This window comes from Paramacrobiotus metropolitanus, unplaced genomic scaffold (assembly GCF_019649055.1).
Source record: "Paramacrobiotus metropolitanus isolate TYO unplaced genomic scaffold, Prichtersi_v1.0 Parri_scaffold0000044, whole genome shotgun sequence".
Taxonomy (NCBI): domain Eukaryota; kingdom Metazoa; phylum Tardigrada; class Eutardigrada; order Parachela; family Macrobiotidae; genus Paramacrobiotus; species Paramacrobiotus metropolitanus.
In genome coordinates, this window is record NW_026570264.1 from 254232 (window position 1) to 277250 (window position 23019).

At 45.9% G+C, this 23019-nt stretch overlaps 2 protein-coding genes across 4 annotated transcripts; one reads left to right on the forward strand and one right to left on the reverse strand.

The window, feature by feature from the left end:
- Positions 1-6017: 6017 nt before the first annotated feature.
- LOC129591088 (uncharacterized) lies at positions 6018-16584 on the forward strand. The gene is made up of 5 exons (XM_055486607.1): positions 6018-6233; positions 6477-7309; positions 7480-7579; positions 14832-15575; positions 16272-16584. Exons 1-4 carry the CDS (start codon positions 6037-6039, stop codon positions 15547-15549), a joined length of 1848 nt encoding a protein of 615 aa, XP_055342582.1. The 5' UTR covers positions 6018-6036; the 3' UTR covers positions 15550-15575; positions 16272-16584.
- Positions 16447-21434, reverse strand: LOC129591089 (leukocyte elastase inhibitor A-like). 3 transcript variants are annotated; one of them, XR_008690806.1, is made up of 4 exons: positions 20041-21434; positions 18380-18562; positions 16713-16771; positions 16447-16637 (listed from the first exon to the last, which is right to left on the reverse strand). XR_008690806.1 is itself a non-coding variant. In XM_055486609.1 (3 exons), the coding sequence occupies exons 1-2, from the start codon at positions 21218-21220 to the stop codon at positions 18393-18395; spliced, it is 1350 nt and encodes a 449-aa protein (XP_055342584.1). In that variant the 5' UTR covers positions 21221-21434; the 3' UTR covers positions 16447-16771; positions 18380-18392. The 3 variants fall into 3 exon arrangements, 2 of the variants coding, with proteins under 2 accessions (XP_055342584.1, XP_055342583.1); XM_055486609.1 differs by having other exon boundaries at positions 16447-16771; XM_055486608.1 differs by lacking the exons at positions 16447-16637; positions 16713-16771 and adding an exon at positions 17860-18279.
- Positions 21435-23019: the final 1585 nt, after the last annotated feature.

The window sequence follows — 23019 nt, forward strand, 5'->3', positions numbered from 1 at the left end:
CACTCGTATTTAAGTCAGGGAAGCAGGAATAGAATTGTATCTTGACGTGCATTCGGCGATGCACAGTGGCGTGCCGGTCCCGATCGATAATCAACGCAACATACGCACCCATGGGATTCAGTTTGCCTGCCAAAGCGATCAATAGTTTCGGTCACTCAAGTCACAATCAGCTATCACTACTGCTGTTATAGATGCGCCTGCTGATGAGTGAGTGAGCGACCCAACAACCACTATAATCTTGTGCGCAGTGCACACAGCGCGCCCGCCAGTAGAACGTTTCGTACCACAGAAAAAAACTTTTACTCTTCTTGTAGTCATCTGTAGATAACCTGTAGACACCCTGTAGACCACCTGAGATACCCTGTATACACCCAAAACGCCTAAGAACCAGGTGACGACAGTATGTCTACGGTGGTGTGTCTACGGGCTTTCTACAGATGACTACCGGTGTATGTATACAGGCAGAACATCCAGTTGAATCCAGGAAGTGCTGCCTGTATACAGCGGTTGACACCTGTGGACAATCTGTAGGCACCGTTGTAGATAACGTGTATATATCGTAAGAAACTTAAGAATCCTAAGAATCCAGGTGGCTACCGATAGGACTACAAGGTGTTCACAGCTGTATCTACTGTGGCTACAAGAAGAGAAAAAACGATTCAATTTTTCCTTTGGTACGAAAGGTGCCAGGTGCGCCAGTTGTATGAGTGGCCGAACTACCAATGCGGTCCAATCGAATACATTCATTCGGATATGGACCACAAAAGAGTTAGAGACGAAGCCGGGACCGTTTTTGTATTTTGTGTGGCCTCGTTTATGGCAAGCGGGCGGCAGAATTTAACTCTTGAACGTTCAAGGTAAAGAAGGTATCCTATCATGCAGTTTCTTCAGCTAAAAAAATTTGGCGATTTACTGAATAAATTCTTATTCTAAACGCCAATGTTTTTTTCAGCTTACTGCACTATTGTTGTTTTTCTTCGCATATTTTAACTTAGATCAGTTTGCAAAAGCAGTGCGGTTTAATGTAGGGTTGTCACCCCACCAAGGTTTTGGAGGTGGTATAGATGATGGGAATGTGAACAGGGAGTGATGTGACTGGTGGGATAGATTGTTAATCTAATGATTGATTTCCGACATATTTTTCACAACAAAGTTTTTATGCTAGCTGGCATTTTTGCAGATAGTTTTACAAAATCAAATACTGTAACACCACATAAAAATGCCGGCATTAAAGAGCTGCAAGGTTTTGCAGTTAGAGTTGAACCACGTCACTCAAAGTTTACCTGAGTGAGTGACGGCGCAACTTTTTGCACGCTAGCATAAAACATACGTACACATACATAAACCATTAAGATGGCATATTCCATGTTAAAAATTTGCATATACGAGTCGATGATATTAGAATTATATATCGTTATGCGTACACTGTTACACAGCTTCCGCATGGTACGAAACACTACCGGATAGTGGTGTGCACTCCTTTTTGCGAGCAGTGTATCAGCGCCTTTACCGCTAACAAATGCTTCACTGTTGCTACTTGTACATCTATGCCGAGATTTAAAGTTTATTGAGTCTAGACTGATCTATCATACACAGATGCAGCCGCCTGTTTAGCTAGCTTGCAGATAATAATTATTATTAGAACATTAGCATGACTAACGTAAAACGTCATAACATGGAGTAACTAGCACCATATACGGAGCATGCAAGACGATGCAACATGCTAAGGATAAGCGTATGTTGAATGATATCCAACGAGTGCGTGACGGCAGCATAGCACTGTAAAATAGTGTAACTTCGAAGTGGCTGCAGCCTACAGGCTCCTTTTCATTCAGTTTAAAAATCTTTATTTTTGACGCTGACAGCGGAGTAACGATGATTTCTAAGTTCAGAACACTTTCAACTTTATTCAATATCGGCCGGTACGGCTGATCGGCGGGAGTGCAGACTGTAGCTGGTGTGAATGGCGTCCCCATTCTGGTGATTATATTGCCACAGTCCACACTGCGGTACGGAATTATAATAATATTCATAATTATTATTATGATTGCATAGTGCACTTTGAACTGTTGATGGCGTCGGTCCGTATGTGTCCAATAGAGTTTTGATCAGAACAGTGGTTTTGGCCTTTAGAACTATGTCCAGCAGACTTGACGAGCAGGAGGTTTCCAAAACCTCATTTAAAAGATGACCTGTCACAATGTTCTACATTTTTATTAGCAGTTCGCGGTCTTCAACTGATTTGCAAAAGACTGGGTAGGCACTTGTCTCCTGAACTCCTCCGTGTACAGTCGTGCTGACATCTAAGCGTTTTACGGTTATATACAATTCACACGGGACACATCGAATACAAAATTAATATTTATTGTACGGACGAGCAGCGCCTAATCAGTTGCAAAACCCGCAGGGCGCCTCGTTTTGATGCTTACGAAAACGGCAAGAATCCGTTACGGTGCATAACCTCAAATGGATTCCGGCTAGTTTCCCCCAAAGCACATCGTTCTGCACGGGTTTATTAATCCATGGAATTACATTATGTGTTTCGCCTTGTACCCTGATTGATCGATGGGGTCCACGGAGCATGCGTTTGACACTACATGTATTCAAAAGGCTGGACCAACGATGCTGATTGGTGGAGTAGCATGTGGTTTGCTTGGCGTGTAAATTTTCTCTGGCAGTTAATAACCCTGTCCATACGCCAGCACGTGTGTAGGTGGGTGGGGTCAACTGTCAAACTGACACCATCCAAAACCACCCACTAGGGCGTGGTGACACGTACGTATTGTCTACGTAGTGTCTGCGTGGACCATAACTAGTTATTTACCGTAGCTTCCCCTTCTTCGTGGACAAGCACCTAATGTAGGTAAGCTGCTGGCTTTTTATCTAATTGGCAAGCATTCATCTCGGTCCCTGTGCATTTGTGCATTCAGTGCCGATCACCGTCGGGACGAACACCACGTTATCCGTAATCATTAACACGGAAGACCATCGCTACGAATCTGTCGATGAGAATTATTTGTAATAAAATGTTAAAAACTACCTGGCTACCACTCTCAAAAAAAATAGGACCAATGGCAATAAGTATTATATCCCATTGAAATTATTAATGTTCGAATATAATAATGTAAAGTGTGTTCGAATATGTAAATAATAATACGTTCACATAGTATTATATCCCATATTAATTCAAAATGGGTGCCTTTAATAAACCAGGGTTCTAGGGGGTCTAAAACGGTTTTCTATAAAATAAACTTGAAATAACTAACCAGTAAAGTTGTGTATTTCGGATGTTTATCATATAGATAAACAAACGAGTGCCCTGACAGTGGCCCCCTTATTTTCCTACTTTCGGATTCCGCTGCCAACTGTCAGATGTTCCTTCGGTCAACACAAGATGTTTCGACCAAAGGAACATCGGACAGTTGGTTTCGCCGCTGAAAAATGTACGCCAGAGGCCGTGGAAGAACTAGACGAAATAAACACTGATATGGCCTATTATCACGAACATTCCAACGGTCCAAATGTCCGCCGGACGTCTTGTCGTCAGGAAGTTGTTGTCGGTTACACACGTGCATGCCTATGGAAAGTGGAGACAACCGCATGTCAATAACTTACAATTAACCGGCAGGCGCTAGTGGTTTCATGACGGCTCGTTGGCCTAAAAGTAGATCTTTCTTGCTCTTCCGTCGAGACAAAGTGCTTCTCACGCAAAACTTGTCCAGAGTCTGTTCAAACAAATACCGCATAACCGGCGTTCTTATGTTTTACGGAAAATTTCCTGGTCGTCGAAAATAAAGCCAACGCCTTTCAGTTTCTTGCGCACTAAATTTCGCGCGACTTGTGATGTCAACGGTTGGGAGATATCTGAACGCCACCCGGATCTGTGCATGCTGTTCTTGGGATAATTCTCTATCCATGTTCGCCAGTTAAAAATTTCGTGGAACATACGTCTCCCGCGGATTTTTCAACTTGTGAACATGTATACTACGTTTCTACGAACGCAATCTGCGTACCATCGGCCTACAACACGCCGCATACGATGACAACGGTGGTCCGCTTACGCGCTCCACAAGTTTGTTTTTGCCACGGAAATGAGTGGCAGTGGAATTGCGTATGTATTTTTTTAAACTGAAAACTACCCAATTTTCACAGTAAATAACTACGTGTCTACGTATACAAACTTAATAAATCATATTTGTAGGCGGCCAAATCCTGTTGGTAAGGATGGATTCCAGTCCTTGAGTATTTTAGGTCGGTGTATTAATTATTACACCGACCTAAAATACTACCAGGAAGGGATTTATGGTCGGCATGATCCGCCAAATAGATGCCGGAAAAAGCAAGAGCGATCCTGGAAATGCAAAATTTTTAAGGGAGGCTGTCCATTGTTTATTTGAAGCTGATTATGTGGGTAGAGTTATGCGTTTTCGTCCAGATTGCGCGACTACGCAGTAGAAATCGGTTAACGATAAATTATGCTCCTTACTATCAAATCGTGAGCTGAAAATAATAATTACCAGCTCTCCATAAAAGTAATAATAAAATAATAATTATCATTCTCTCCTTAAAATATAATTACCAGCACTCTTTGGCAAGCTTAAATTATTAAATAAAAAATAACTCCGTATTCTTATGTTTGTGAAAGCACTTATTGATTGATGCCTGCAAGGCTGCACAGCATATCATTTTACTCGTACGTCAATTTTTTTAAGTAACAATTACTTATTACACAGTACACACTATTTTACACACCGTTTTTTTTCGCTGGTTGTAATTATTCCTGAAACAACTGTATATCGGGATGTAATTAAAGAAGCACTTGCTAGTAGGCCAACAGCGTCAAAAAAGACAAAAAAAAACAAAGTTAGAGAGTGAGAGTGGGTATCAGCCGAGCACTTCGCCCAAATCATATTCGCCCATCAATTCAACCCTCGACTCTCTTATGAACCTAGGTTCAAAAACATTTTTAACAATTTATCACCTTCGTTCATAACGTAGGCCATCACCTTCGTCCATAACGTAGGCCTACGTTATGAACGAAGGTGATAAATTGTTAAAAATGTGTAGTTAAATAAAAGATTCCTTCGGAATTCAGTTTCCTATTGTGAGACGTGAAAGCTTTATCGGCTTTGGATCGTTATGCATGGTGGGAGTCCACGTTTTTGCCGTTTTGGAGCTTTCGTTGTGGTAGTTCCCTGTTCTGCTGTGAGATGACCTTTCACCCCGTCTAATCAAAGTTGTTAGCCTGCTGTGCCGATGCTGCTCAGAGCATCAGCCCGACTGTTAGAAGGTTTCTGTCCATGGTTTGCTTTGAGTGGATAAACCTTACTCACCAAGCATGTGTCGCTGTAATCCGTATTTCCCAGCTGCTTAATAAAATAATGTGAGCAGAAAAGCCCCAAGTACTCCTAGTAACGCAGTTGTATCTGTTTGCAGGTGGAGCACTTCGTCTTCCGATACAATTTCCGATGTTCAAACAGGGAGCATCGCAGCGGAGTAATAACACACATTTTTCCCTTATTAACATTCTTCCAAAGGCTCCTAAAAAGGGGTGTTGGAGCGGCAGTAAACGACACCCTGATCAGATTGATTGTTATTTTGCAATCCGAACACTGACGTCGCTATATACCTTCGTGCACTACAGATATGCACCACAAAAGTAGTACAATCGGAGAACGACAATTAATTTACACAGTTGATAATCTAGAATGCTTCTAACGCACGACGTTCCCAGTGGGTGTCGGGCCAATGTCCGGCAGTTTGTACTGTATAAGTCTTGAGTGCATTGAACAAATCTACAAAGTTATAGATAATTCTAGCTGAGCGTAGGATACGAGTCTACGACTTACTCGTATTCCCTTGCAAATATTGATCGCTGTGGTATTATTAAAAGCGAAACTCTCGTAAGTGTGGGTTATCGATCGAATCGGTACGTGAAATGTATCGGCAAACCGACGACAGGATCCTGTTAGCATGGAACGCTGCAAGCACATAACGTTTCTGTATAGTGTATACATACATGCATCCAAACCAGATATGTTTATTCTATTTCCGCGACCCCTAAATACACACTATCCTACGCTGTACCTAGTCCACTCAGGGTCTGAATGGCTTGAAATACATTGTGACAAGTCGTACTCCTCTCATCTTTCAAGTGAGATTTTGTTAGACAGCCTGGGCATCAAACTTGGATTCGTCGGAAAATCTGTGACTTCACTGACGCAGCCATACAGGTTGTTCACTGACGCATATTATTCACCTCTGGATAAAATATTTTTCTTTTGAATGAAAACTAACGAAATTGATGATAAATAACGAAATTGGGTTTTCAGTTTCCGTAGACACCATGTTTATTTTACGTTATTAACGAATTCCTGATTTGCTTCGTGCAGGAAGTATAAGGTTAAACTGCGTACCGTAATCGACATCACTGATACAATGCCTATGGGAAAATGTCTTATGTTCCCTCTACACAGGCCAGAATACTCCTTACAATCTGAAAGTGGTCGGTATGATCCATTTGTTGTGGATGTACTGGGAGCAGCTGGTGAGTACATGCGAGGATATGTCTGTAATGTGGATGAACAGGGCCTGACGGTTAAGCTGGACGACCTTACGGTGCAGCATGTCGCTTATGGTCGCGTATGGAGTGTTAAAGAACCCGATTTCGGAGAATCAACAATGAAGCGGAACTCGGGTGATATTGACGTTCGCATCGACCCCACAGACAGTGGCGTGACGTCGTGGACCCCCGCTCGATTAGTTGACAGCATTCATTGGAGTAGGGAATGGTACCATGACTACCATCGTAGGTCTTGCCGGTATTCTGTAGTCACAGTGGAAGTGTCCCAACCGGATACAACCGTTGCGCAGTACACCGTCATTGATGGACCCACAGCGCTGACACAACGGGTGCGTAAACGCGGGGATCTCGGCCCAGTGGTCCAACGAAATGCCTTTCAGAAAGTTCTCGAGCCCATGTTCAATCCGTCAGAGAAATATCCGCATCCCGTGCGCTTTTTGAAAACAGCGTGTTCGTTCCCACGATTCCATACATTCTGGCTGAGAGACACTCACACGATCTTACTTGGCCTTCATGATGAGTATATGGAGCTGCTGCTCTCCCCTGTGCGAGCTAAACTTTACAACATGTTGAAAGAGGACTACATTGCCGGCAATGGCCGCAATGACGATTGTGCTCCAGTGCGGAAATCGATAGCGGATTGTGTGGAAGGCTTGTTCATTATGCAGCGTTGGACAGTCGACGAAATACTTGGTGGATTGGTCTGCACTGTTCTACAGTCAGAAGGTATTACAGTAAAACATAGGAATACCAGTAACAAATATTCTATTTTATGGCTTCTCTAGAAACAGCGGAATCCATTCCCGCTCGGAATTAATGTGATCCTTCACTGCCAAAACCAGTAAAGGATCACTTCTTTACACATAATGTGCTTTGACAACGTTACGATTTTGCAGAGTTTCGTGACGGTGAGCCATGCTTTAGTGAGCTAATCTTGGAAATTCAAACCCTGATCTACTCGAATCTGGACATATTCCATCAGAATTTATTTAAAAGGTAAACACACGGTGGTGCTTTGACGAATGTCTTAACAAATGCCGTCTAGATAGCGCAAGACAGTTTTCGCAGTATAATGCCTTGTTCGAATTATCGGACCTACGTTCGTTACTAAATTTTTGAGTTACTCTTCTGTAATCAGTACATTAATCGCTCCAGCTGTAGTGGAGCCGTTGAGGGGCAAATACGATTTTAACAATTCTTGGACATTTTCGTAGAAAATTGTGGTGCAGTCATACCTTAACATTTGACTAGAGAATTAAGGATTAAAAGTGTTATCTTTGCTTTCTGCCTATCTTTAGTCAAACAAAGTATGACCCGTGGTTCTATGGGCGAAGGAGGACATTTTTTTACATTTTGACGTCTCTTCCGTCATTGCCAGTACTTATCGTGCATGAAAAATAATTATTGTGCATGAAAAATTGATAACCAGGTTTTACGAACAGACAGTAAGGTTTCTTCAACAAAACTAAGGTGGTGGTAAGAACAATTTGAATAAACGCTATCCTACCAGTCAATCGATTCTTTGTGGAAAACTGAACGAAGTGGCTATTTTGCCGCAGTGTTTGCGGCTAAATAGCCAGTTGGCTATTTTGCCGCACTAGGGTGGGCGAAATAGCTTGTTGGCTATTTTACCGCACACTGCGTTAAAATAGCTGCTCAGCTATTTTGCCGCACTATGGTCGGCAAAATAGTCAGTTGGCTATTTTGCCACACCATTATCGCAGCCTGTCTCGCCGCACGCTTTCACACCTATAGCCCATTTCGTACCACGCTATAAAATGGGCCCGTCTTTTTGTTCCACGTAATCCAAGTATTCCTATGTATGCCACAAGTATTCTTCCCGTAGGCTGTCCGTGTTTATAAGCGCATTTTAGATTTCACAAAACAAGTTCCGTCCAGTTCCACATTCGGGTAGAAGTTGGCGTTACGGGTTGATTTACGTCCGTTCGCGACGTAAGGCGCCGTAACCCAACGTCGTTGGCTGACGCGTAAAAACTACCTGCCTTACGTGGATCTGTGCAACGGCTCAGCCTGACTGAGCGAGAAGGCAGCGTATGCTGCCTGTGGATCTTTGTTGTGTGCTCTAACCGCCTCCCCGCGAGAAGGTTGGTCACGCTCTCGGCACTCTCGATTCGATTTGTGTTTCCAGCTGTACGTCACTGCAAGTGTGCATCCGTACAAGCATTTTAAACGCCGTTTTAATAGTCTGCTAACGTACTGTCTATCTGACGCGGTAGTTTCTAGTGAACGGAGCCTAAACCATGTGAAATCTAAAATTCCCTATAATGTACTGTATTCTTCAGTGTATTTGAGTAGGTTTCTTAGCCTTCTTAGGTTTTGAACTACAGGGGTGCTGTGCCAAGTTCGGGCAGTTGCGTAAAATAAATTATAAATATTCCCGTACGCCATTTTACTTTTGCTTCTTCACTTTTCCAGTATAACTTTTCCTTGCAAATCCAACAATTTCAAATGTTTAATCGTTTGATTTGATAATAAGGAGCCAGCGGAACTTAAGGGGCTGAGGTGGAGGTAATTTTTCGGGGGCTTATAACTGGACCAATTCAAAATGTCTTAACAAATATTCTTGCGCGAACAATTTCGAAAACAGTTGAGTTACCCAGAAGTTTTCAAGGGTCGGCATAGGGACCTTGCAACATCAGAGCTCGAGGTGACCTCGGAACAAGGTGCATTTTCCATAGACTTGTATGTTAAAAAGTACCTACAGGGGAATGCGGCTGCCTAGAGCACCGATCCCATTAGGGAAGATTTTAGTGTTTAAACTGAAGGAACGGAAAGACCCTTAGAAAACACAGCACACACCTCGTAGTTCTTAGCCTCTACCAATTTTTAAATTTTCGTTGAAGGAACATGATTATTTTGTTCTAAGCAGTGCAATTTTTGCACAAAAAATGAAACTAGAAATTCGGCTCGTTGTCCTTGTACATCAGCGTTTTGCATAGAAGCAAAATTACCTAAGGTGGTCGAGGGTAAGAACTATTTTGTAAGAATAAACTAGGAAAATGCACTTCTTCGTGCATTGGTAGACCGGAGCGCAGCTTGGAGTGAGAAATAAAATTTTTGTTTATTCGTAGTAATTTATTTTGATCTCACAAGCAACCGGCACGAATTAATGTAAAAACCAGTATTCATTAAAGGTTAATTTAGATCAGCGGTACGCATTGTTGGTCATTTCAAACGGTTCAGCCGTTGTTCTTCTTTTATACGTTGAATAGTGGTTCTTTTAGTTTTAATGCTAGTGAGCAATGAGAACGGAAATGTAGGCTCTAAAGCCAAACCCTTCCAAGACTTGACTCGGGACAGGGCAACGTAGATCAGTCCGGAGGCAATTAAAAATATTAGACTTAATTGGCAGAATCAGAGGAATATTTGCAACTGCCCGAACTTGGCGTAGCACCCCGTAAAACAGCACGGAATACAGGCCGAATTCATGGGAATGCGATAAGATGTTGCAGGAACACAGCAGCCACAAGTTCGAGATAAGAGAGTTGCATTTGACCTGAGATGGTTTAGTATCGCCCTATGCCATGGTAGCACCTACCACCGTCCGGTAGGCTCCCTCCGTTGGCTTCAATTTCGGTGCCGGGTGGTAAGATGGAATGCACTTCGTAGTCTACCGAACTCGTGGGCGCAGTGGTGCAACCAAGGCTGCGGCTTTCAGGTTTGCCGCAACTACTGGGCCACCGACATTATGACTCTGATGCCAGTTCACGTATTAAGCCCCGGTTCGAGTTACATGCCGGGTCAACGGTGGCGTACGCGCACTGCTGAGGTGATCCCCCACATGGCAGCGCTGGGAACGGCACAGCTGGGAACGGCACAGCCGGGAACGGCACAGCCGGGAACGGCACAGCCGGGAACGGCACAGCCGGGAACGGCACAGCCGGGAACGGCACAGCCGGGAACGGCACAGCCGGGAACGGCACAGCCGGGAACGGCACAGCCGGGAACGGCACAGCCGGGAACGGCACAGCCGGGAACGGCACAGCCGGGAACGGCACAGCCGGGAACGGCACAGCCGGGAACGGCACAGCCGGGAACGGCACAGCCGGGAACGGCACAGCCGGGAACGGCACAGCCGGGAACGGCACAGCCGGGAACGGCACAGCCGGGAACGGCACAGCCGGGAACGGCACAGCCGGGAACGGCACAGCCGGGAACGGCATAGCCGGGAACGGCACAGCCGGGAACGGCACAGCCGGGAACGGCACAGCCGGGAACGGCACAGCCGGGAACGGCATAGCCGGAACGGCACAGCCGGAACGGCACAGCCGGGAACGGCACAGCCGGGAACGGCACAGCCGGGAACGGCACAGCCGGGAACGGCACAGCCGGGAACGGCACAGCCGGGAACGGCACAGCCGGGAACGGCACAGCCGGAACGGCACAGCCGGGAACGGCACAGCCGGGAACGGCACAGCCGGGAACGGCACAGCCGGAACGGCACAGCCGGGAACGGCACAGCCGGGAACGGCACAGCCGGGAACGGCACAGCCGGGAACGGCACAGCCGGGAACGGCACAGCCGGGAACGGCACAGCCGGGAACGGCACAGCCGGGAACGGCACAGCCGGGAACGGCACAGCCGGGAACGGCACAGCCGGGAACGGCACAGCCGGGAACGGCACAGCCGGAACGGCACAGCCGGGAACGGCACAGCCGGGAACGGCACAGCCGGGAACGGCACAGCCGGAACGGCACAGCCGGGAACGGCACAGCCGGGAACGGCACAGCCGGGAACGGCACAGCCGGGAACGGCACAGCCGGGAACGGCACAGCCGGGAACGGCACAGCCGGGAACGGCACAGCCGGGAACGGCACAGCCGGGAACGGCACAGCCGGGAACGGCACAGCCGGGAACGGCACAGCCGGGAACGGCACAGCCGGGAACGGCACAGCCGGGAACGGCACAGCCGGGAACGGCACAGCCGGGAACGGCACAGCCGGGAACGGCACAGCCGGTTCCAGTCGCCGGCCGCGAATCCAAACATTGCCGTCGCACGGTTCCACGGCATGCAGCAGTAGAACCGTGCGACGCGTTCATAGGAATACATAGGAACACTTGGAATACTTGGATTACGTGGAACAAAAAGACGGGCCCATTTTACGGTTCTACTGCTGCATGCCGTGGAACCGTGCGACGGCAATGTGCATGTTCCGTTCCCTGCTCGTTGTACCCATCCGCCATCTCCGTTCCCCAGCGTCGTGCCGGGCCAGGCCGATTCGTGCCCACTGGGCCTCCGAAGTTCTGGCCGACTATATTCCATCCCCCTCGATTGGCTCAGTTCTGGCCGAGCTAACCTCCGGCAAATCTGCCGGCTGGCTAATTTCCCTCCATATCCGGGCTTATGCCGTAGTTCCCGCACCATCTTCCATTGCCTCTTCCATGCCTCCCTGCCTCCGGCGGGTTCGGTTGGGGCTGTCCGTACTGTGGCGGGGATGCAGGGCAAGGCCGAAAGGTGTCGAGTTTACGGCCAATGCGTGTCCGGGCGACGCGAATCCTTATTTCACTTACACAGGCCAGCACGAACATCACCTTTCCGGTAGGCGAATCGAGCCGTAAACTTGGCCATTCAGATATCGATCGGCCAACCGTCCTTTGGTTCTTCTGCCGTCGATTCCTAGCATTATTCCGCCACCCTAACCCTCTAAGTCGGAGCGCAGCCTCGCCTGGCACATTTGCCAGCAGCTGGAGAACAACGGCCAGCCTCGGTCGCACGACAACTGGAAGGTAAACCCTGCCAACCATAACGGACGGTGCGGTGGCCCACGCTAGCGCGAAAACGACATCGGACCCAAGCCCGACATCAGCAAAACCCGTCGGAAAGTGACACCCGGACAACGGCGGCCAAGACTACAACGACCGACATCGAGGATGATCCTTGCCGCCGACATAAACTAATCCGGCCTCGGCGAGACGCCAGAAATACGGCGCCGGAGTAACTGACGGAAGAAGAACCGCGGTAGTGACGCGATCGACCGGGTTTTGCAGCAACCCACCGGAAAATCCGGGAGGCGCCGTGCCGGGCTGATATCAAAAGTTCATCCTGTCGGGTGTGCCGCAATCGTCCACCACGGCGATCAGGTTCCTCGTGTTAGGCTGTTTCTTCCGCCGGTCAGATCCATCGCTCAGGATGGTTCGTGCGGCCGTGGCGTTTGATCTTGAAGCCTCCTATCTGTCCCCGTCTGTTTAGACTGTCCGTCCGGCTTCGGTGGGTTTGTCCGCCTCGCCGCATCGGTAGTCTGGGGTGCCGTGCCGTTCAATCCCACCGAACCGAGGAAACGCGAAGTAGCACTCCGCGGCGCCGATCTGTCGTCAGATTTGTCTCCAAACCGGCTACTCGTTTCTCAAGCTGTTCCGTTCGGTGTATCATTGTTCCAAGTTCCTGTTCTAGGTTGACGTGTTTCAAAAAGACATGTGTCTGCTCCTTCGGATCTTTGACAATTCATGCGATGAACTCGGTTGACTTGACCAGAGATTTTTTGAGCTTTTCCTTGTACGCGTCCCTTCTTTTCTTGCCGTCCGAAGCTGTCGCTGTAGCATCTCTATTAAACGCTTCGGTTCTTTTGCTGCACTCCTGCCTAAGGTAGACGCTCTCGGTCGCGAAAATGTCCACCCGTTTTTGTAGTCGGTCGGTGACTTCTGCTATGTCCGCATTCTCCGTTCTCAGGGTGGTGATAGTTGCATACTTTTCCGCCAAAGTTGCCTTCTTCCGGTCCATCTTGTTCCGGGTGGCTGCTAACTGGACTACCAGATGAGCCGATTATCCGTTTATCGTGCCATCGGTGATCTTGTCCGGCGGTCCGCTAAGTTTCTGGAACTGATGGCCTTCCGGCGTCTGAAATACCGGTTCGTTCGGGTCGAGTTCTGTCCGCCCTCGGTGTTGATTCCGGGCTGCCGTCTGCCAGAAACAATGGAACAATTCCGGCTCGAACAGTGTTAACCGGCGACGGTATGGCCGACTCGCCCGTCAAGCGGTTGACTTAGCTCTCGGTCGAACTCTGCCGAGTGACCGTTGGTGCAAGCTGGTCCGCTCCAACCGGGCCGGGTGATCCGGCTGCCGTGCCGGGTTGCGATCCCCACTGCGGATTCCGCTACCCGTTTTCCGGATTGTGCGTTTCCCGGCTCGGTTTGGTCCGCAGTGTCCACCGGGACGCCGGGTAGCCGAGCGGGCGTGTGTGATGCTCGCCCTTCTTCAGAGTGCTGTCCATGCGTGTCCGGAGGGTGTTCCGTCCGTTTTGCTAAGTGCGGTCCGACTAAAGTGTCAGCTGGCTACAGACGTCTGCAACCGTCCAAAACGACCGGCGGTCGTCTCTAAGACGACCGCCGGTCGTTTTTGACGGTTACAGACGCGCACTACGCAAAATTCGCAATAAATGACTAATATCTGTCCGGTGTTAGTTCGTTATGGCAAACAAAATTATTCTGATAAATTTTCGGACACATAAAAACATTTCTTACCTTTGCCAAAATTTTAAATAACACCAACATTACTTTCCAGTCTAATGAAATCGACTTTTGATCGTAGGTGCACCTGAGGCGAAGGCGACAATGTCTTTTGTCTCGTCTATGTTAACGTAACCTTCTGTATAACCCAAAATTCTTTTTACTTGCATGAATATCCAAACTCGTAGCGTAGCTCGCACGCTCGTTACACGTTCTTTAAGAAATAGCAAATCCAAAAAAAATTGCCAGCACTAGTTGTTAGCCTATCATGTCGAGGGAACCGATAATTAGTGCGGGCATTTTAAAGAAATGTGTTGGCAGAGTTGCCTCTTATTACGGAGTGTTCCTTATTAAAATTATCCTATTCCCGTCCATAGTGCGGCAAAATAGCTAACGAGCTGTTTTAACGCAGTGTGCGGTAAAATAGCCAACAAGCTATTTCGCCCACCATAGTGCGGCAAAATAGCCAACTGGCTATTCCGACGCAGTGTGCGGCAAAATAGCCTGAGGGCTATTCAGACCTTATTGTTATGCTGCGGCAAAATAGCCATAGCCAAAACTAAATTTAGTACGCCAAAGCATGTAGTATAACTATACTGTACTTCAACTGGATAGGCGGACCTCCAGTCAAACTGACGAAATGACCGGTTCAGTTTGTCAGTTCGGGACACCAGTCGCTCCAGTAGAGGTGTTTCCATCAGCTTCTACTGAAGTGTACCATTTCCTTTATCATCATAACATGTCATAACTGCCGGTTGTTACGATACGTTGCTTTGCGTTACAGGGTATGTAAGGCAACTCAACACCTGCTAGACTCACGTATAATCCAGTCGTGTGTCATTATGCCTACGCGGCCTCTCAGTGAAGCTCTGCATCCTGATGCTAAGACGTCAACATACAGTACCTGGATGTGGAAGGGAAGTTTCGCCTACACCCACTACCTGGCTCGAACTGTCACGAGCCACTGCCGTACTTTGTGCCTCGTCGGAGAAAGGGAATATTGCCTGTCTTTCTTGGTCGACTTACTGAATTTCTTGTCACTGAAGCTAAAGTGGCTGGTCGTCACTGACAACGCGCAGTTGTACATCCATGAACTGTTTGATTTTCCTCAGCCGACCAATGTCTTAACCTTGACCAAGGCGGATGTGTACATGTTGTTTCCTTACAAGTCTCCAGAATTCCGAACAATATGCGATAATATCCTGCTGCGAAATTGTGTGTTCGATGCGAAGGAGTCCATTAACTTTCCTATAATATGTGACAACGGTAGTATGATGGACATTGACAACGAACTGTTCATCCGATACGAAGACACATTCTTGATCAGCGTGGCTCATTGGTCGTTCAGTTTTGCCGGTACAACGAAAGCGGATTATTTGGCGTCAGTTCGCAGGATTTTCGAAGTAGGTTGTCCAGAACTGCAGACCACAAAGGTGTATCGTCTTCTGGATGGCTTAAACGCTTACCCTGTTCCCAAACATTTGCCAGAGGATTTACTGTGAGCGTTTCTAAGGGCTTCTTTTGTGCTGTAAGTCAATACTGATTCCTTGCCGTCCGTTTTGTGGCTTCTAGCAACTGTTTTTGCAGTAACGCAGCGTTAAAGTCAAAGAATTCATTTATAAACCAAATTTTCTTTGCCAGTTGGTAGTCAAGCCAGTCAGCATTTCATTACGCAGATCTATATTTGGCGCTTAATGAAGGCTATATTAGCGCTTAGAACTATATTTATCGTAATGAGAACTTGTGTTCTTTACGGCAGATCGTCCTTACTGCAGGGGCTCGTTCGACACCAATCTCCAAGCAATTCTGGTTATTCTTATTTAACAATTTAGTATTTTATAATTATTTGACAGGCATCAGCCATGCGAGATGCATGTAACGCGTAAGAGTATGGCGTGACGCGCCATTTTATAGGGTTTGGCGTAATATGTGAATGCAGGTACATCTTTCGCTCTCTTTAGGATAAAATAAATTAAAATTAAAGATCTGCAATTTGGATTTAACATCTTCTGCCGATTGTTCAAGTAGTAACTCCATATTGCAGTGTAATTAATTTTTGGACGGGCTCGCATACGTTACTAATAAGCACCGCAGTTTAAGCATTTGATGGAGAGCCGAGTTTCTCAGTCGTCGAAAATGAACTTCAAGAAGACAAGAACAGCAGCTCTATGAGTTCTTCGGCAACACTGGGTGCTCAGTAAAGTGGCTGTTGAACTATTTGTAGGTGGGACAGTCCGACTCCGAATACCATTTCTGACATTCGGACGGCCATTCTGACCGAGTCGCCTCAGCGGAAACTGGTGACCCAAACGTTGCATCTATTACCATTCTTGCAATAATTCCATAAAAGAGGCGTTAATTCTGCAGTAAAAGGAGCCTTGAAAATCTAGGTTGATTTATTGTTTTCTTCCATGAAAATTAATTACGGCGCTACTGCCAGATGAATACATTGTATCGGCCCTTACAACTCTTTTGGTTTCATAAAGATGAAACTACTGCAAACCTTGCAGAGCAGCCTGAATGCTGCTCATGCAAAATAAAAGGATCCGAACGTTTTTTCACAACTCTCAATGACTTAGTCGTAGAGCCACTATAACGAGAATAAAACTTATTTATCATCTTTCAATAATTAGATTCTCCACGTTGAAGCATTGATGTTAATTACCGGTGCTTCTTTCAGTAGTTTCTTGACTAAAACAGCGTAGGTCGCAAAAATCCGGCCATCTACGAACAAACATGCACACTGCATTCGTTAACATTGGTAAGTCCGTACACACAACTGATACAAGTTATGCACAACAACGGGCTACTAAACCGGTGGCATTACCACTTTCCCATGGAAAAGGGAATTGTGTTTGGCGTGGGATATTACCTGTGTAACTGTGTTGATACTCTGCCTCCCGCTCGTATTTGAATCAGACTAGTGTAAAGGCCCGAGCGGCAGCTAACCACGTACGCCGAGCCGAGAAAGCAAGAAAGTACAGCTTCCTGTCGGGGTGATACGAGTTTACGGCTGTCGGCTTTGAGACTTTCGGTAGTTTTGGTACATCGGGCAAAAGATTTCTTAACGAGATTGGGAAGAGGGTTTCGCTACAAACCGGCGAGATTCGTAGCATAGAGTTTTTGAAACAGAACATCTCTTTAGACATTCAATGTGGTAATTCTGCATCGGTAATCGGTACCGTTGAAAATGCTGTATTGCTTAATCGTAATTAGATCTTGATATTGTTATCGCGCTATTGAAATAAAGTACATTCTAAACCGCTCGCGTTTCCTTAAGGGATTTGGCCCGGTACATAGCACCAAATTCGTGTACATACACGGGAACTTTCGTTGTCGCGCACTTCCAAACACTTTTTTGGGTCGTTTTTTGACATTGTGTAGCCAAATGATTTGTATACTCGTACATAGGCGTGAAATCCGTTTTTGCGCGCAACATCCGGTTCGGGATTTGTGGCTGTTAGAAAATTCCAAAAAGTTTAAATGCGTTCAGTTGTACCAGAAGTCTCATTATGGGCCGATCCATTTCAAATTTTGCAGGTAAATGCGCGTAACCATGACGATCGTTCTTACACCGATTCACTGTTCTAGCATGCTTTTCAAATTTTATAATGAATTTCAAAAATTTTAAAATACATTTTAAAATTCGAAAAAAATTGTGGAAGTCTGGATCCGTGTAAGAACGATCTTCATGGTTATGTGCATTTACCAGCAAAATTTGAAATGGATCGGTTCATAATGAGACTTTTGGTACACCTGAACGCTTTTAAACTTTTTGGAATTTTCTAACAGCCATAAATCCCGAACCGGATGTTGCGCGCAAAAATGGATTTCACGCCTATGTACGAGTATACAAATCGTTTGGCTACACAATGTCAAAAAGCGACCCAAAAAAGTGTTCGGAAGTGCGCGACAGCGAATATTCCCGTTTATGCACACGAATTTGGTGTTATGTACCGGGCCAAATCCCTTAATGCGGCTATTAACCCGCGGTCTAAAAAAAAAACGGTCCACTAATCAACCGCGGCGGTAAGCACCGGACGGAGCGTAAAAAATTTCGCAGACATTCCATCTCCGATAAACTGTGTTCCGAGTACGTGTCGTGCCATTCCTCAGTGGCGACAGAAATTCCTCCAGCATTATTTCCCAATGTGAAGAAGCACGGTTGTCCTTGAAGCGTGTTCCTAGTTTCGCAAGCACTTCAGAATGCTTCACCTTGCGAGGACTGAGGCCTTTAAATTTTTGCCATCACAATAATAACAGGGATACGATAAAAAGTAAAGATTAAAAAGTAAAAGGTTGTAAAGCAAATAAATTATGAACTGCATTTACTTGCTGATTGATGTTATGCACTTGGATCGGCAATTCGTCCCATGCAGACCGGTACATTGGCTAATTCGTTCCAGATGACGGCAAGAAATGGACGATTAGCTACGAAATTTGGAGAACTGATCATTGTTAATTCGGCCTGGTAACCGGTGCACGGTGCCGATTTAATTCCGTATTCATCCAGTTCTGCAAATACATGTAACGCTTTTGCCCGGGCTCCGAAGATGCGTAAAGCGAAGAAGCTAATTTTTATTATACTCCCATCGACTGCGTGTGGAGTTTTAGGTCGATACCTTAACGCATGCGAAATCTGGGAAACACTGCATAAAAACTGTTGGAACGACTGGCCTGGGCAAGAGTGTTGTACGGAAAAATTTCAAAACGATTTCGACAATTTTGCATGACAATTTTATGATTAAAAATATAAAAAAATGGCATGCTGAAATGCCGATGACAAAACCCCGGCCGAATTTTCTGCTGGTCGAATTTTTGTGTGGTTGAAGAGTCAGCAGAATTTCCCTACCCATACTTTGTACGGGAAACGAAAATTTTATGAAAAACCAATTTGAAATGATTTATACGTTGGCACAACTACACCTTTTCGTTAGTTATTCGTATTGAAACATATGCAGACACGTACTAAGTTATCTCGTATCAGCCAAACGTTCGACAAATAGCAGTCAAAAATAACACAAACGTGCTCAAAATTATTCAACTAGCAATAATAAAGCCGGCATTTTACGGTTATAAAACAACACAAAAATAATTTTACAGCGTGACATAAATGCCTTCCAGCCAACATTACGCCAATTCTAAATCATTTGGCCCTGGCTTTACCAGTTATTGTAATTCTGCCGGCGTTTTTGACCATAAAAAATTACTCGTAGGTCGGCAAAAAATTTTGTCGGCGTTTTGCCATCGAGCTACGCTGAAGTCAAAACACGAATATCAATCACGCTGCACGCATATTAGCTGGACCCAAACACACATGCAGGCTCCAAGTTCCGAAAATTTTTGTAGAAAAGTACTTTCAGTGTAATGCATAAAGTGGTATGCTTAACACATATTTTCATCGGCTGTGGTCAATAGGCCGTTGCCATACAAAAATTTAAATGATACATAGCAGTAACATGCTACGTATTAGTTATTACAGAACACTAGCAGCACAAGTTCATCCGTAATTTTACTTTGATTTTATGGGCATTGCACTAGTGCTGGGATTATTGCGAAAAACCTTTGCCGCACATACTCTGTACTTCTTTATTTTTGCTTGGCCACACCCCACTGAACACATCAGAAGAAATATTTTTAAGCATGCCACGACAGTATACTGCTTATTTTTTACTATTAATATTATTATTGTTATATCAAGAGCAGGCAACCCGATAAACGGAACAACTCTGTAACACAAGCTCTTCAGTTAGGGCACGTATTCACAATTCACAGGCCCGATTCATGATGGAACGAATCCATTACGTAAAGATACAGGTACTCTGGTAACGACGCGTCGACGCCTAAAACGATAGCCACTACACCCTCCGCTAGGTGTAACCCATTAATTCATATTTTTAGCTTTAAGCGCCTTTACGCAATCAGTTTTGAGTCTGGCTTGTACATATACGTAGTTTATCAATCCAGTGTTCGTGATTCGAATTAATCCGTACCTATGGTCACTTCCTGTTTAAATTCGTCAACTTTCACCGGTCCGTCGCTGCTGAGCATCCGCGAAAAACCATTGCTGGACGCTGCATACAGTTCTTGTAATCTCATCGACTGCGTGCATATTTTCAAATCGGCACCGTAACGAATGCGAAATCGGGGAAGAACAATATAAAGACTGACGGTACACGACCGGCTCTTCTGTCGCCAGTCTAGCAGGTTCTCAATCGTCAGCGTCTTCTCCAACGCCACTATTCCGCCATTGCTTTCCCCCGGCAACACAATCATCACAGTGAAATGCCTTCCCACGACGTCCAGAATGAGCAGCTGCGGGTCTTCGTCGTGCACGGGACGGTTGTAGTACGGCGTGACGTTGTAGCAGCGACTGGGGCTGAACGTCTGCGTCATGAAGACCACCGTTTTCTCAGAACCATCGGCGCAGCAGAACGTGCCACTTTCACTGTTTTCGGGGTGAAACGGCTCCTCCCATTGACCGGAAAATTCCACCCGGTTCAGCAGGACCAGCGTGGCATCCGGTCGGCGTTCGTCCAGCCAATGGTGAAACTTGCTCCCCGATCGCCCAAAACCAGACTCTTCGAGGGTGTCGACTGCTTTCTCGAAAGCATCGCGAAAAGGCGCTGGAATGAACTTCGACTGAAGGGACTTGTACTGCGTGTAATGCGGCTGCGCAGCGGAATATCTGTAGTCTTCATTGCTATCTAGATAGATTAGTGTCTCCCTTGTGTGATTCAAGGTGGACTTCTCCACTATGTCCCGATATTCCGAGACTAAACGGCAATTATCATCGTAAAACACAGTGCTAACACTGTTCAATGCGCCGTTGGCGTTAACTTCGTCGAAGGATTCAATTAAATCCGCAAAGGATCGTCCGTTTAGGCACAAAAGATTCGCTAATGCCGAATAGACCTCCCCGTTAGTTCCGGGCAACAGGATAGCAAAGACGACTTGAGCAGCCTGCGGACTAACGGCGATGTTCCGATGGGGACTGTAAGAGGTTTCCACCAGCTTCTTAAACAGTGCCACAGCAAACGAGTTATCCGAATTCACACTGAAGTCGGTCGTATGCGGCGGCGGAGGATATCCACGGGGTTGTGGCCGCGGCCGAGGGACTGGAGGCGGTCTTCTTCCAAGACACTGCTTAAAAAGTTCCAGTAAACTAGGCATTTGGTACGGAGGATAACTGACAGCTTTTACCAGCTGAATTTAACAAGGGAATCAACAGACAGATTCATTATTAAAACCGTCAGACCATTCCAATTTCCAACAATACTACTGTGCAGCAGATATGTGCTTAGTAGAGTAGCAGTATTTTGAGAAGGGAATTATTCACATAATCACATGCAAAATTATTTCAGTTGGTATACAATGCTTAAAGAGATTTCACAATTAGCTACGCAGCTGATTTGTAACGGTAATAACCGTCAAATACTCCACTGCTGTGCGTATATGTGCGGTAAGGAAAAACAATTCTGCCATAGCTCTTGCTAAGTTGCCGGCATTATCGACCGCTAAGCATGCGCGCATGCTTGGCGGTCGATACTGGTTGCGATTTGCCGGCAGTCTCTCCGGCGTTGCACAGTTATTGCACACTAACTGCATATTTTGTAAGTGTGCAACCTACTTTCATAACCCTACGAGTAGTGTATACTGTATAGCCTACACGCTACACCCGTCGCGTTCACTGCGCTAACACCGAGCTTAGTGTTTGTAACATGTAATAATATTTAAATCAAAATGTGCTAAACGGCATGAAAATCCAGTTTCAATTCTTTCCAGTTCAGTAATGGTGGTAAGCACATGCACCCGGCTTATAGTCACTTCGATGAAATTTTAAATAAAAACTACAAGTATTGCACTTCTATTCTGCCTTCGTTTGGTGCATTCACTGCAATGTATGTACCATGCTTGTAGGATTAACGGCGTACTATTACTAACAGCATCATAGATTGAATACCTATGAGAAACTCCTAGTATTCCCAATCTACCAGCCGGAGTATGCCACACACGGGTCTGGACGAGGTCTGTATGATCCGTTTGTTGTGGAATGTGGATGTATTTGGAGATTCTGGTGAATATCAACGTGGCTACGTGTGCGATGTGGGTGAAAACGGCCTATCCGTGAATCCGGACGCTCATACGGTACACTGTGTAGATGCAGTTAGCTGTAGGGAAACCGTTAACAGATTCGTAATCGCATCAGGAAATCATCTTGAAATATGAGTATATGCTGGATCTTGTACTGTATCGAGGTTGCCCCTTCAATGAATTCATTGCAAACTATGGATATTTTTGGCTTCCAGGACATTTTTTGCTTCTTCACAGTGCGAAGTAATGCTGGAGAAATTTCTGACTATTTCTGTCGCCACTGGAATGGTACAACACACTCGGAGGACGAAATGTTTGTATCGTGAAATTAAATGGGGGTCTATGAATTTTAAATTAATTTTGTTAGATTGTTGTCTCCTCTGTTTTCGAGCTGTTTAGAAAGTCATCGGAGACAGAATGTCTGTAAAATTTTTTTTTATCCGTGCGATGCATGCCGCCACTCTTGACCGGTGGACGGTTTTTCTTGATTGACCACGGGTGATAACTACAGTGAGGAAATCCGCGATTTCCCTGTGGTCCTGTACATACGGTTTACGCTAATGCAGAGTCCCGTTTGTCTGTAGAAGGCAGAATTTTTTGCGACCTACGCCCCTTTAGTCAAAGAACCAACAGTTTTGTCTTTGCCGTGCCGCTTGATCGATGAGAATTTTGCAGACAACGGAGAAAATTTCGCATGCATTATGATCAAGGAGCAGTCGTGCTGCTGTACAACGTTCACTGTGGTAAGCTTTTTTTAGTAAAGAAAGTTTCGTTTTACGGAAGTTTCCTGGTTGCACCAACATTATCCACAAAAAGTCGTATGGTATGCCGGTAGAATGTATACAGAAAGCAGTAGCGCCGTAATTTATGTTCACGGA